This window comes from Oryx dammah, unplaced genomic scaffold (assembly GCF_014754425.2).
Source record: "Oryx dammah isolate SB20612 unplaced genomic scaffold, SCBI_Odam_1.1 HiC_scaffold_19, whole genome shotgun sequence".
NCBI lineage: Eukaryota > Metazoa > Chordata > Mammalia > Artiodactyla > Bovidae > Oryx > Oryx dammah.
Window position 1 is genome coordinate 79696088 of NW_024070203.1, and position 14497 is coordinate 79710584.

Consider the following 14497-nt stretch of genomic DNA (forward strand, 5'->3'; position numbering starts at 1 on the left):
GTGGTGGTGGTGCGGGATGGGGGGCGGGGTGGGGGGGAGAAGACCCGGAGCCCGCGCAGCGCGCTGCTGCGGCGGGACCGAGCTTCGAACAGAGCTGGAGGGGCTCTGGCGCTGCGGAGGACCCTGGCTTCCTTGCCGCCAAGCGGCCTCGCGCGCCTACTCCTGCCCGCCGCGCCGGGCCCCGCTCCGCGCGCACTGCCCGGCAACCCCGCGCACGTCCCGCGGGGGCGCTGCGTGGCCCCTCCCCGGCCACTCCGGCCCACAGCGGCCCCCTCTCCCCCACACCTCCTGCCCAAACCACCCGGCCTCTCCTCCCACCCTCTCCTCCCCTCCCCTCCGTTCTCTCCCCTCCCCTCCCGGCGAGGGGCGGGAGGGGGCGTGGCAGGGCCGGGATTTGTGTGGCTGGGACCCGGCTCCCCGCACTCCGAGTCCGCCGGAGGAGCCGGGCCCCGGCCGCTGTCCAGCCGCTCCGTGCCGCCCCTCGCGCCCGGTGCCGCCGCCTCTCGGAGAGACGCTCGCCATGGATACCTCCAGGGTCCTGCTCTCGGCCGTCTTCCTCATCAGTTTCCTGTGGGATCTGCCGGGTTTCCAGCAAGCTTCCATCTCTTCCTCCTCGTCGTCTGCAGAGCTGGGCTCCGCCAAGGGAATGAGAAGCCGCAAGGAAGGAAAGATGCCGCGGGCGCCGAGAGAGAATGCCACGGCCCGGGCGCCCCTGGATCGCCAGGAGCCCCCGCCGAGGCCGCAGGAGGAGCCCCAGCGGCGGCCGCCAGAGCAGCGTGAAGCTCGGGAGCCTCCCGGCAGGGGCCCGCGCGTGGTGCCCCACGAGTACATGCTGTCAATCTACAGGACTTACTCCATCGCCGAGAAGCTGGGCATCAATGCCAGCTTTTTCCAGTCTTCCAAGTCGGCTAATACGATCACTAGCTTTGTAGACAGGGGACTAGGTAAGTGGCAAAGAGGACGCCCGACTCCTTTCTCCCTGGAGGTCAGCCTCCAGGGCTCTGCTCCGGCGCTGGCAGGAGGCTGCATCTGTGAATTCGCCTTTCCGCTCTGGATACCTTCTCCTTTTCTTTTCTTAAATTGCTTTTTCTCAAGCCCAAGTACGTTTCCGAACGCGGCTGCAGATTTTATTCCAGTGTGCAATTCTCCCTGCCTCTCTTTCGTCTGTTTCTTTCTTTTTCATTCCTTCCCTCTTCCTCTTGCCTTTTGCAGAAAGCAGCGTGGGGGGCGCATGTCTGGTGGCTGCTGGAGGAAGCGTGGAAGGCGGGAGGTGGCGGGTAGATGACCGGGCTGGAGAGGGGTCGCGGCGGGCACTGATGAAACCCGCGGCGAGGGATCCCGGATGGTACTGGGTGTGAGGTCCAAGGCCCGGAGCTGCGCGGTGGCGGACCGAGCGGCCCTGGGACCCGAGCGAGCGCTGGGAAACCCCGAGCTCCCATCGGCTCCGGGAAAAGCCGGCAGAAGCGAATGCTGCGGTCCAGAGCAGCGAGTCCGCGAGCGGCGGGTGGAAGTGCCCCGGCCCAGCCGCTCCGCTGGTACCCGACCGCTCCTGGCGCTGAGTGTGGGCATGGTCAGCTGCATAGGAGCCCCGCGCCCTCGGGGCCGCAACCGAGTCATTTCTGCAGAGGCAGCCGCAACAACTGGCTGGGAAAGCCGGGAGCAGAGGCAAGTGGGCTCACTTTGGGTGTTTTGTTGGTACTTAATCCACGTGGGTGTCTGACTGTGCTCACCCACCTTTCTCAGCCAGGCAACTCGCTTCTCTCTGCACATCGACCCAGGGGCCCCATCTTTGGGCCCTTCCGTGGGCTCGGGTGCATGTTTGAGTGTCTGCGAAAACCCCTGCGCCTCTTCCCTGCCACCCGCGCGGGTCTGCAGCGTGGCGATTGCCTTGGAGAGAACCTCACGCTACCCTGGTCCCAGAAATTGGGGAAGGATCCGCCAGCGCCGGGCACTCAGTTCTTAAATAGACAATAACGTGGAAGGAGATGGGATGAAGGGGGAAAAAAGCAAAGGGAGGGTAAAGGGGAGGTAGGGGGCGAGGAGAAAGGGAGGAGGCATCGGTCCACTCCACCACCGGCCCAGACGTAGCTCCTCGGCTTCGATATACCTTCCCAGCCCCCCACTTCCAGGTCAGTGAAAGTGAGGTCGCCCAGGAACTGGCCAGCGCCGGGGTTCGGACCGAGACGACCACCCGGCTGACCTGGGGACTGGCACGCCCTTGAAATTTACAGAGCAGGCCCCGAGCCCCCGGCTCTTTCCAGGCTTCAGGCCCCAAGCCCCATTCCTTGCCGCCGCCTTCCTGACCCGCATGGGTCCAGCCCACGAGGCGTTCGCATCTGCAGCCGGAGGTCAGCGAGGTTCACGAGCTGCCAGAAAGGTCTGGGCGGCAAATTAACGCCAGGTATTTTATGGTGATTTCAGGACTAGTAAAGCCACCTTGGCAAATACACGTGGCTTCTTCGCAGCTTTGCATCAGGGTCCCCGGCCCCCTGCTGCCGGAGCAGCTCGCCCTGACCCCACTTCCAACCCTCGCCCTACCTCTGTTGTTTCTCTGCCTCCAGATCCTCTGTGTATCCTTCATCCTCTCTGACTCCCTAATCGAAGACTTACCCCAGACTTCCACAGTCGAGAGACTAAGGAAGAATCGAGGGGATTACTCTAAAGGCCTTTCCCCAGGGAAAGAAGTCCCGGAGGCCCAGGGTGGCCCGCGGTTGGGCGTGCCTTTTCTTCTCCCCACGGGAAGTGGCCAGAACCTCTGCCCCTCCCCCAGACAGACGCCCCCTAACTCGCAAGCTGCGCCCCAAGAGTTTGGCAGAGGACCAGGGGACCCTGCGGGCTGCTGGGAGGCGTCTACCGAAGCCTGCGGCGTCGGGCAAGTGTGGGAGGTCTCTGGGGACTCCAGGTCGGGCGCAGAAGCGGGCTCGCTTCACCCTGGCTTGCGCGGCTGCCTCTCCCCGGGCATCGCGCTGGGCGCCCCTGGGCGCCGCAGGTAGGGAGGAGACTGGCTGCGCGCCCGGCAGGAGGGGAGGGCTCTGTTCCCGAGCCAAGCTCTCCAGGCTAGCCGGACCGAGATACAGACGTCCGGCTTCCACTCCCGAACGCCGTCCCCAGCCGGAGGAGACGCGGCGTGACCACCGGGCCCTCCGCGTCCAAGGCGCGGTCTCCCCCAAGCCCTCAGGTTCCCAGAAAACGGGGAGAAAAGGCAGTTCGTTGAGCCGGAAGGCTGTGCGGCGGGTAGCACGCCGCGCGGGGGCAGAGGAGTGCGAAGCCGCGGGCTGGAGGGGCGCGCAGGGGAGGGGCGCGTCGCGGGCCACAGCCCCAGCTTGATAAAGGGAAAGCCTCGCTTTCCCTCTCACTGATCTTGATGTGATGTGTCACCGGCGGTGACCTCGGGCTGGACCTTCCGGGGCTTGCTTAGCATCGGGCCCCTGATTGGAGTGTTTCAACTCAGCGATCTAATTGAGGGTTCATGTCATAACACATCAAACGGTGTCTAGTCTCCCGTGATGGAAGGGACCCGCCAGCCGCGCATCCCGGGTTCCTGGCCAGGACTTCCGCCCCTCTCACGTGGGGACTCTCAAACCGCGCCAAACCCTCGGGCCTCCCCTCCCCCAGCTGGGGATGGCAGGACAAGGAGCGAAGAGAAGCGGCCAACCGAGAGCCGCGCCGGCCGCGCTGACTTGGCGCCTTGCCTCGGGGATGTTTAAATCGCCGTCGAGTGTGGCAGGCTTGGCTTTGAGAAGCAGGGGGTCCCTCGGGGGCAGAAGCAAAGATCACGTAAGGAATCCTGAAGCCCGCTGTTGAGGCCTGAACTACTTAACGTACAGTATTTCTAAAAAAGGTCTTCCTCACCTGGGGTCCCCGGAACCCCAAAAGTTACACCTAAAGCTTGCATTTCAAGAATGGGAGCGTGCGGATGAACTTTGCCCAGCGTGGATGGATTCAGAGCGCTTTAGATCTGTGAAGACTGCCTGTTCAGTACTGCCTCACTCCCTGCCCTCCTTCTCTCAACACCCCCTTACAAGACTTGATTGCAAGCTTTTAAAATGTCCACCCTTTCAGTTTGCTCTCCGATATTACTGGGATATATTGACATGTTGAGCGTTTACTTATTTCATTTAATTCTAACAACACCTCCCTCCCCCAGGAAAAAAGTGCTACAATCCCTGTTTTACAGATGATTTTAAAGAAGGCAGAGAGATTAAGCAAGTTGTTAAAGGTCACACAGCTAATGAGAGCTGAAGCATATAGCCAGTTCTGCATGCTTACTTCTGGTGCTATATGGATAGAGTAAGGCAAGAGGAAATTTCTAAAGGATGGTGGCAGGAAACAGAAGTAGAAAAAATTGACAGACTCCCTACCTCTGTAATCTCTCAAGACCTAGTTAGGAGTTGGAGTGAAACTTTGAATTCACAGGTCTAAAACTGAGATGCACCTTGCTTCCTCTTTGATCTCCCTGTAAAAGGTACAAACCACTTTATCCCTGACCTTTAATTTTTAAAGGTAGTTTTCACATAGCTTGTGTGTGAATGAAAGTCAGTCATGTCCGACTCTTTGCAATCCCATGGACTATACAGTCCACGGACTTCTCCAGGCCAGAATACTGGATTGGGTAGCCATTCCCTTCTCCAGGGAATCTTCCCAATCCAGGGATTGAACCCAGGTCTCCTGCATTGTGGGCGGATTCTTTACCAGCTAAGCCACCAGGGAAGCCCTGACCTTTAAGAATGCCTCCAAATTGTGCTTTCAAGATGATTTTGGATCCACAGAGATGGGAAAGTGTGTGCATGTGTGTGTTGGTGCAGTGATAGGATCAGGATGGACCAGGTTGGATATACAGACATTGCTGTTAGCATGATAGAACTCATTAAAAGACCACAAGTACAGGAGGCTTGGATTCCCCAGCCCTGGGGCCTGGGAAAGGCAGACAGTGAGAACTGTGAATTCAATGTGGCTGTAAGAGAGAGGGTGAGGGAGAGTGAGGCAAAACTCGGACTTTAATTTACATAGTGAGAGAAGCACCACTGTTAATTCCAACAAGGGACCAAAAAAAAAAAATCCTCTTAAGGATGAAGAAAACAAAATGAACCTAAGAACACTGCTGTGAGTTAGGTTTCTAGATAATTTTGAAATAAGAATACTCTTTAAGTTTTTTTTTTTTTTTTTTTTTGGTTGTTGTTACAATAGCACTCTCAGAAAGGAGGCAGTAGGGAACAGATAAAAACCAACCAAACAAACAAACCAAAAAAAAAAAAAAAAACACCGAGATCTGAACATCCTTGAAGAACCTGACACCCTGGAAATGAACCTCGGGAGAGTTTGCCCGGGATCGCTGGCTTCTAGGTTTACCTTCTGGGTCGCTATTGCCAGGGGACAGGGCAGGACAGTTGTGGGGATAGTCTGGCGGCGGGAAGCACTTCTAAGAGCGGAGTCGTTCCCTCCTAATTGAAGTGCGTCTGGCGCGGTATGTTTATGCAAAACAGCGAGTTTCTGGGTGGACCTGGGCCGCAGAGTGGTGCAATCAACGCAGCCGGGCTTTTGCCCGAACCCTGTTGTCGTTGGCAAACGGAAAATGAAATATAAGCAGGGAAGTATTTTAATGGGGATGGAGGGAATTCACAACTGTTAATTATTTGGTGACCTTGTATTCGATTTGTTTGAGTCCCTTATAAAAACACTAATGCAGAGCAGACGGCCAAGTGAGGAAGCCGGCAGAAGGTTCCAATCTAGGCTTTATTTCCCCGGAAAGAGGGAACAGCCTTGGGAAAGGACTGCTGAGCGTTCAAGTGCATGCGGGCGAGGACGGGCCCCTGTGAGCCCCGCACAGGGTTTGCGAAGCCCTCCAGGTTCAGGATCCTGCTCAAGTCCAGTGAACGGTCAAGTCCTGGAACTAACCCCGGGGGTAAGGGAAGGAAGCCTGAAACCAGAAGTTTGTTCTGCCCTTCTGGATGGGATGACTAAAACATTTTTCAGGCCATAAACCTAACCTTTGGCCACGGGCTCGTTGTTAAACAGCAGTTACTGTCACTCCCATCCCTAAGGCCTTAAGGGCCGCCTTACAAATGCCGCTTTAGCAAGAGGCTAACAACGCCTAGTGTCTTCTACAGCGAGAGGCCAAGTATCGCCCGAATTCTGGGCCAGGCTTCCTCAGCAGGAGAGACTAATCAGAGAAGGACACTGCTTTTTCCTGGCGCGGGAGGTTCTGGGGCTCTGGGAGTTTGTGAGTTGCTGGGGGTGGAGGGAGGGGATCGAAAAACGTGCACCAACGTCCTTGTCGTTTCTGCACATGAAAAAAAAAAAAAAATTCCCTAAGCCACAACCCATGACAGGCCTTGGGAATCCCTTCCCGCGCAAACTGAATCAAGACATGAAACCTCCCCCTTCCGACGAGAGTGACCTCGGGGAACGCAGAGCGTTGGACTGATGGGCGCTCTAGTGCACCCCGTTCTTTTCTCCCAGCTGGAGCTCTGGGGTTCTGGCCGCACCCCTCGGGGAAGCTGGTGACTTCTTCCTGGGGGCGGCGTGGTCGCCGAGGAGAAGGCAACTGTGCAGGCAGGTGGGGGAAATATGTAGCAGGGCGGAAAGAAAACTTTTGTTTCCTGCCAGGACTTCTGCTTGCATCCACCGACCCAGAGCAAATCAACAAGAATCCCTGGGAGCCTTTAAGTGCAGAGGAGGGCTCTAGTTCTAGAACTCTGCGGGTATGGAATACCCACGGTTAAGCGATGCTCTCTGGACCTGGGAAGGGGTCCGAGTCGAGGCCGCGAGGGGTGGCGAGCAGAAATGTGGATTCACAGCGCCATTTCCTTGCTTGGTACCTACCACCTCCCTCAACCCCGTTCCCATCACCCTCACCTCCGCGCCCTTAAAGCCTGGCTGTTTATTTTTAAGCTCAGTATCGGTTAAATGGTGTCTCTTGTTTGGTGGTGGTGGTGGTGGTGGTTTAGTAGCTAAGTCATGTCCGACTCTTGCGACCCTATGGACTAGAAAGGCTGCCAGGCTCCTCTGTCCATGGGATTCTCCAAGCAAGAATACTAGAGTGGGTTGCCCTGTCCTTCTCCAGTCTCTTGTTTACAGGGATCAAATAGGTCCTCGTCGGCATAATGGGTTCCAGGGAGGCTGCTGCCTGCCCTCCAGGACAGTCCATTAGCGCTGCTAGGGGCCCAGGGTTGGGTCTGCTGAGGGTGAGCTGCTGCAGGCTCTGGGAGTCGGCGGGCGGCGCCCACCAGCGTTCGCCGGGAGGCGCGCGTTGCGCGGCCCGTGGCCGGGGCGCCTGGGGGCTGGGCAGGGTTTAGGGACCCGGTAGTGGGCGTGTGTGCAGGAGAGGAGAGGGCGGGTCTGAAGGCTGGAGCGGAGCGGAAAGCAGGAGCGGTGGCAGCGCGGAGGATTAATTTTGGAGTCGATCGGGAGTGGTTTACCCATACCCTTTCTCCCCGTAAATAACCTCTGACCCGAAGAGAATCCGTGCGCCTGTTTCGCAAATCTGGCTTCCGGGCAACTTGGTCCAGTCGCGATCCCACTTCTCAGCCGACCGCCGTTCCCATGCCCAGTAAGGGGGGCGGGGGGAGGGTGGAGCGGTGGGGGCGGAGGGTGGAACTGAAGGATGCTAAACTATGGGTCATAACTGCCACCAGGAATCTCGTGTACGCTAGCGCGTTATTTCGGGACTCAAGCCGAGGTGAACGCAGTGGAGCTGAGTTGCCACGATGCCAGCCTCAGGAGGAGTGTCCCGGCCAGCACTTGAAGGAACACGCATCACTGAGGTTTCCCCTGGGCAGGAACGCCCCCATCCTGCCCCCCGCCCTGGCTCTGACCGTCCAATATCCCACACATAACCACACGCCAGTTTGAGCCCGTCCTTCTACTGGCAACTTCAGGACTGGTCATGGAGGGGAAACAACGTAAAATGGGAAGCTTTTCTTCTACTTTGAATCTCCAAGCTCTCAAGTCCAAAGGCCAAGATCACGTTCCAGCCCAAAGGGCAGTTTCAGGGCTGAGATGCAACTCCCCTGGGCTCTCAGGTGACCCTATACAGGTCGACATAGCAGGTGGGGCGACCTTGGTTAAGTCAACCAGGTGTGGACCCTGCTCCGAGGGTCCAGGAGACAGCAGTGACCTGCAGGCGATGCTGCGGCTGAGGGTGCCGGGAGCAGGCTGCTTAGCGGCAGAGGAAAGGCACCAGAGAAGGTCGACGTGTGGGGTGGTTCCGAGCTTCTGTTTGGATTTCAACTGTGGTGCTGTCAAATTAAGATCTGAGCCAATGTGGTCGAGAGCCCAGGATAGGATGTCAGTGAAGAGAGAAGCCTGGTGAAGTGTCCTTCACCTGGGCTTTGCATCTCTGGCACATGAGCCCCTGCGGCCAGGAGAGTTTGCGCCATGTGCATGGAAACTGCTTTATAAATGAATCTGTTTCATCTGGAGAGACAAAGGAGTCTCTTCAAAGTACCTCCAGACTCCTGCTAGGGGTGCCCAGCACCCAGAGATCAGGTAAAGGGCTGGCATGTCTCCTTCCAGAAACTTGCTGAAAGCTCCCTGGGAGAGTGAAGTTGTTCCCAGCCGGGTGGACATCGGGGTTCCCCTTCGCTCTCCCCACCCAACCTCACTGGTTTGCCACAGGCTGAGTGAAAACTTGCTGTGGGAACATTGAGGTTTCTCTTCCGGATAGAGGCTGGCCACCAGACTCATTCTTTGTGGTTCCCAAGGCCCCGGCTAGAGCCAGGGAGAGGGGTCAGGGACGTGCTGAGGCTTTGGGAAGAGGGTGGAAAAGTCCTCTATGGAGGATTTCCAGGGGCCTTTCTGGTCTTTAAAAGGCGGAAAGAAGCTGAGAAATTCAGGGCAAGCTATTGGGGAAAACACTGGGGAAGCCAACAGACCTAGAGCGAAGGCTCATTGGGTGAATGTGTGGTGAGGAGGCGCTGGCCCAGGGGAGCTTCTGTAGGACTGTGATGCCATGGCCTTCTCGCACTGAGGCCCAAGGCCTCATTCATGGCTACCCTTTCTCCTCCAAGCTGCCTGATGAAGCTAGGGAACACCTCTCCTGTACCCTAGATTGGCTCTGTGGACAGTTTGTGCCCCACAAAGGTGCCAGTGGGAGAGTGGGAGGCGAGGAGCAAGGAGACCAGCCACTAGGGCTCTCAGGGGTCTGGTAGATTTGCATCCTACTTACCTGCTACCTGTAGAGGAGGGCCCTGTCCTTGATGAGGTTCTGGCTGGAGGTTGGTCTTCACTTGGCATTGTGGGAGGGACCCAGAGCAGTGGCTAAAGCCTAGGGACTGAGATGGAGCAAGGTGATGGGGGTGAAGCTGAAACCCTTATGGGCCTGGCCCTTCACTGGAAGCCCTTGTTTCTATCTTGACTCCTCTGCCCAGCACCTCCCCTCCACTCACTTCTGAAAATCTTGTGGAGAGAACTGGACTGCATCTTAAAGAAGGCCAAGAAGAGGACAGGTGCGTCTTCCCCCCAGGACACCTTACCTGGCTATAGGTAGTTATATAGTAATATTGGCTGCATGCGTTGGGTGCTTCTGTCTGTCATGCACAGCCAGCTCTGGTTTCCTCCACTCTGACCTTTACAATGACTCTGCAAAGTGGAGAGGGGGATGTCTTTTTCCTGCTTTACAGATGAGGCATATGATGCTGGGAGAGCTTTTGTGACTCAGTCCATCCAAGATCATCCAACCAGTAAGTTACAGGTCAAGATCCCAATCATGGCTCAGACTCTAGATTCCTATCCTCTTTCCATGTCATCAGTAGTAACTAACAGGTACACATATCCTTGGACGTCTTTCTTACTCTGTCTCATTTGCCAGCCTTCCCCCAGTGACTGTGAATTGGCATGGCGTTCTCATTTAGCGAAAGTTGTTTCCATCTAAGTTCTATTTCAAAAGTCCAGTTGTTGGCATCCCTTCTGTTCTGCTGATTAGGAAGTGATTGACACTTGGAGATCAGGGGTGGATGTCCTCCCCCATAGTCACCGGCAGCGCAAAAGAGCTGGAGAGTTCTCAGGGTCTCTACCAGTCACACAGGTCAGTGGCTGGGAAGTCCAGAGTGGCAGCACCGATATTGGAGCCAGATGACCACATCTACCTCTATTTTGGACAAGTGACGTTTGAGCCCTCTGTGTTTCAGTTTTGTGAATCATGATATAATAATGACATTTTTTCTTTTTTCCGAAGAAAATGACTTAGATCGTTTTGAAACTTAAATGACTTATTATAAATCTAGAATTTAGATCATGCCCAGCACACAGTGGGCTTCCCAGATGGCTGTAGTAGTAAAGAACCTGTCTGCCAATGCACTCACTATGGAGCCCGCTCTCTCACCTATAAAAGAGTGAGTGCATAACAGTTATGAGACATGTGTTCGATCCCTGGGTCAGGAAGATAGATCCTTTGGAGAAGGGAATGACAACCTACCCCAGTATTCTTGCCTTGGAGAATCCCATGGACAGAAGGGCCTGGCAGGCTACAGTTTGTAGGGTAGCAAAGAGTCAGACACCACTGAGGTAGGTGACTTAGTACGCACATAGTGAGTGCATCCAGCAGAGTTCACTGTTAGGATTATGCTGGAGATAAGCAAAAGCATCCCAGACACGGTGAATTGTGCTGGTGGCCTCATGAATCAGTGGGACTGCTCAGCAAAGTCAGCAGTTTGCAAGGCTCGGGTCTTGAGGGAGGTGGGGCTCAGGACAAGAGTGTGGGGGGAGGGGCGGGGGACGACCTGGAGATCACTGTCCCAGGAGAGGGTAATAGTTGGAGCAGAAATTACTCAGAAACCTTCATACCCCAGCGGAGAGAGGACCGAAGACTCCTTTTCACTCATCCAGTACACCTGGCTCTATTTCCAACTTGTGGACTTGGGCAACCTCAGGGCATCGTCAGGGCTGAGTGACCTGGGAAGAAGAGGCTCCAAGCCAGGTCTGAGTTCCCTGCTTGAAGGTCTTCTCATTTCCAGGAAAGGGAAAAAACAAAAAAGGAATTCTTGGTAGAACCCAGCGCCCTTTGTGTTGGCGGCTCTGTGATGGATGTGGGTCTCACGTCCTCCCGGTTTGCCCCGCTGCCCAATCAGAACCCTGAAAGAGGGGCGTGGCTCCGGTCCCTGGGCTTCGGTCCGAATCAAGACCTTCAGATCGTGTCCCCCTTCCGAGTTGCAAGACCCTGGGCGAGGGATGACTCTTCATGGAGCCCGCTCTCTCACCTATAAAGGAGTGAGTGCGTAACACTTAGAACCGGCCTCGCACGCTGTCGCTGAGGATTCACGCACGGGACCGGGACCGAGGCCACCAAACCCTGAGCACGTGCCCGGCACAGAGGCCCTTCCGGGAGCATTCAGGGATGCTTTTGAAGGTGGGGATGGGGGTGGGGTGTGGAGTTGGGGGTGGGGGAGGGAAAGGCTGAGCAGCTAAGACCTCCGGAGTCTCCTTTGTGAAGACGGGCTATTATCCTCCCCGCTCCGTCCCCACCTAGCCGACTAGGGGTGGGAGACCCCGCTGTCACCGCAGCTTTCTGGGTCGCAGCCCATCGCCGGAGGACACGCGGCTGGACTAGCGGTGGGCGGGCGGTGGAGGAGGGTGGGGCCCACCAGTGGCCGCTTAGGTCACGGCGGATTTAGAGGACGCGAGCGGGACATGCGCTAATTGGCAGCTTCCTGGAGCCCAGGGTCTGGGCGCGAAGGGCCTTAGGGGGCGAGCTGGAGCTGCGGGGCGGCCTCGGGGCCCCGCAGAGTGACGCACGATGCAACCAGGACTCTCAAGAGGGACCTCAAGTTGCGGACATAGGGCAAGTCTTCCTGGGGAAACGCAGTGCGGGCCGGGCCCTTTCCGCCCCAAACGAAAGGATGTTTGGGGTTTTAGGAGGAAGTCTGCAGGATGGCGCGCGCGGGAGCCGTCCGCAGCTCGTTTAGTGCGGGTGGGCGGGGAAGGCTGCCCTACGCCGCTCTCCTGGGTATCCTGACGTAAGGCGCCCTCGGGTATCCTTTTTCTTTACGCTCTGATATTTGCTTCTTGGGCGTCCCTGGTGGCTCAGATGGTTAAGAATCTTTCTGCAATGCAGGAGACCCGAGTTCTATCCCTGGGTCAAGAAGATCCCCTGGAGAAGGGAAGGGCGACCCACTCCAGGATTCTTGCCTGGAGAATCCAAAGGACAGAGGAGCCTGGCTAGGCTACGGTCCATGGGTTCGCAAAGAGTCGGACACGACTGAGCAACTAACACTCCAATGATGGGAGAGGAGGCTTGTGGGAGGGAGTGTGAAGGGCTGGTTTTCTACCCGCAGATGGCCAGGACATCGCGAGCCAGGCCTTGTGATGCCAGAATCGTTAGGCAAAGTGTCTGCAGGGTCACAGTGGATGGTGGGTGCACTCCCCAAGCTGGAAGCCTACTCTGGGGCTATTTCTGTGATGTGTGCCTCCAGAGCAGGTCCAGACAGGTGGAGAATGTGTTCTGATGGGGAGGTTCACAGAGCAGCCACGGATGGCGGATTAGAGGTTCTGGACACATGTGGCTGTAAGAGTTAAAAAAAACAAAAACAAAACAAAACGTGGGGGTGTCTGTGGCAGGGGACAGGAGGAGCAGGGAGCAATAGGAACTTGGTTCTGGTAAGTGCTGCCTTAGCTCTTGCCCTGGCCCTGCGTTTTATCCCCATGGGGCCCTCCCTACCTGATGAGGCTTCTGAAAGAGCCCAGGGGGTGGGCTCATCTAGATGTGTGGTTCCTAGAGCGGGGACCCCCAGCATCACCCGGAACCGAGGAAAATGCAAGTTCTGGGTCCCACCTCAAACCTCTGGGGCCCAAGAGAGAATGCGTTTCTGACAGGTTCCTGGGGAAAGCTGAGGATGCATTTTTAGGGGCCGCTGCAGGTCCAGTGGCTTGGAGAGCTGTTCACACCGCTCTGCTCTGGTACCTGAGCCACCACATTCTTGCTCACGTCACTTCCAGGCCCTGGTCAGCTTCTTCTCTGGGTCTGTCCTCCTAAGGGTGTGTCGACTGCCCAATGTGTGCAGCTGTAGCTGGGGAAGTGTGCACCTGTGGCAAGTGTGTCCATGCAGGTGAGGCCCCCCAAACTGTGGGATGGAGCTGGTATGGGAAGAAAAGAGAGCAGGATACAGGTGGAAGCCCCCATTTGTATTCTTTCTCCTAGCTCTGGAATGGGTGGGGAAGCAGGCTGATCTTGCTAGAAAAATCATGTGAATCCCAAGGCTGCAGAACCAGTGGAAACCTCTTTTTACAGAGGTTTGCTCTGTTTTGACCCCTCTTGAGGATTAGAAAAACATGACTCAGCTGTGTAGACTAAGCATTATTAGTTCACACTTTTACTTTTTTAAATTTAAATTTAAAAACTTTTTTTACAATATTGTGTTGATTTCTGCCATACAACAATGCAGGTAGGGAGGGGATTAAGTATAATTATGGCTGGTTTGCATTGTTGCATGGCAGTCTTAAAGCTCAACGTTTAGAAAACGAAGACCATGGCATCCGGTCCCATCACTTCATGGGAAACAGACAGGGAAACAGTGGAAACAGTGTTAGACTTTATTTTGGGGGGCTCCAAAATCACCGCAGATGGTGACTGCAGCCATGAAATTAAAAGACGCTTACTCCTTGGAAGAAAAGTTATGACCTACCTAGATAGCATATTCAAAAGCAGAGACATTACTTTGCCGACTAAGGTCCATCTAGTCAAGGCTATGGTTTTTCCTGTGGTCATGTATGGATGTGAGAGTTGGACTGTGAAGAAGGCTGAGCGCCAAAGAATTGATGCTTTTGAACTGTGGTGTTGGAGAAGACTCTTGAGAGTCCCTTGGACTGCAAGGAGATCCAACCAGTCCATTCTGAAGGAGATCAACCCTGGGATTTCTTTGGAAGGAATGATGCTGAAGCTGAAACTCCAGTACTTTGGCCACCTCATGAGAAGATTTAACTCATTGGAAAAGACTCTGATGCTGGGAGGGATTGGGGGCAGGAGGAGAAGGGGACGACAGAGGATGAGATGGCTGGATGGCATTACGGACTCGATGGACATGAGTCTGAGTGAACTCCGGGAGATGGTGATGGACAGGGAGGCCTGGCGTGCTGTGATTCATGGGGTCGCAAAGAGTCGGACACGACTGAGCGACTGAACTGAACTGAAGTGATGGCAGTCCATGCTTTAAAAAAAAGGAATGAAAACAAAAGCAGGCTGATTTCTTTGTGTTGCATGAGAGAAAACTAAGTAAATCATCTTTTAAACTTGCCTCTTCTTCCCCTATACCTCTCCAACCAGTGACAAATTGTCTCAAAAGTTATGTAAGCAGAGATGGAAATGATTTCCTAAAGGATCCCAGGTTTGATTCCTACCAAGCCCTGAAAATACAGTTTGGACTGTATGCTTCATCACTTATAACCTGGCCACTCCCCAGCTGCCTTGGCTCCAGGGCCTGGACTCTAACGGATAGGCAGTGGGAGCCATGGGTTGCTGCTGCTAAGTCGCTTCAGTCGTGTCCGACTCTGTGTGACCCCAAAGACA

General features: G+C 55.6%; 1 protein-coding gene across 1 annotated transcript in view; it reads left to right on the forward strand.

Moving 5' to 3' along the window:
* Positions 1-520: 520 nt before the first annotated feature.
* GDF6 (growth differentiation factor 6) overlaps positions 521-14497 on the forward strand; it is a 17516-nt gene continuing 3539 nt past the window's right edge. The window contains exon 1 of the mRNA XM_040261037.1: positions 521-944. Coding sequence (XP_040116971.1) covers positions 521-944 — 424 coding nt within the window. The remainder of the gene's footprint in view (positions 945-14497) is intronic.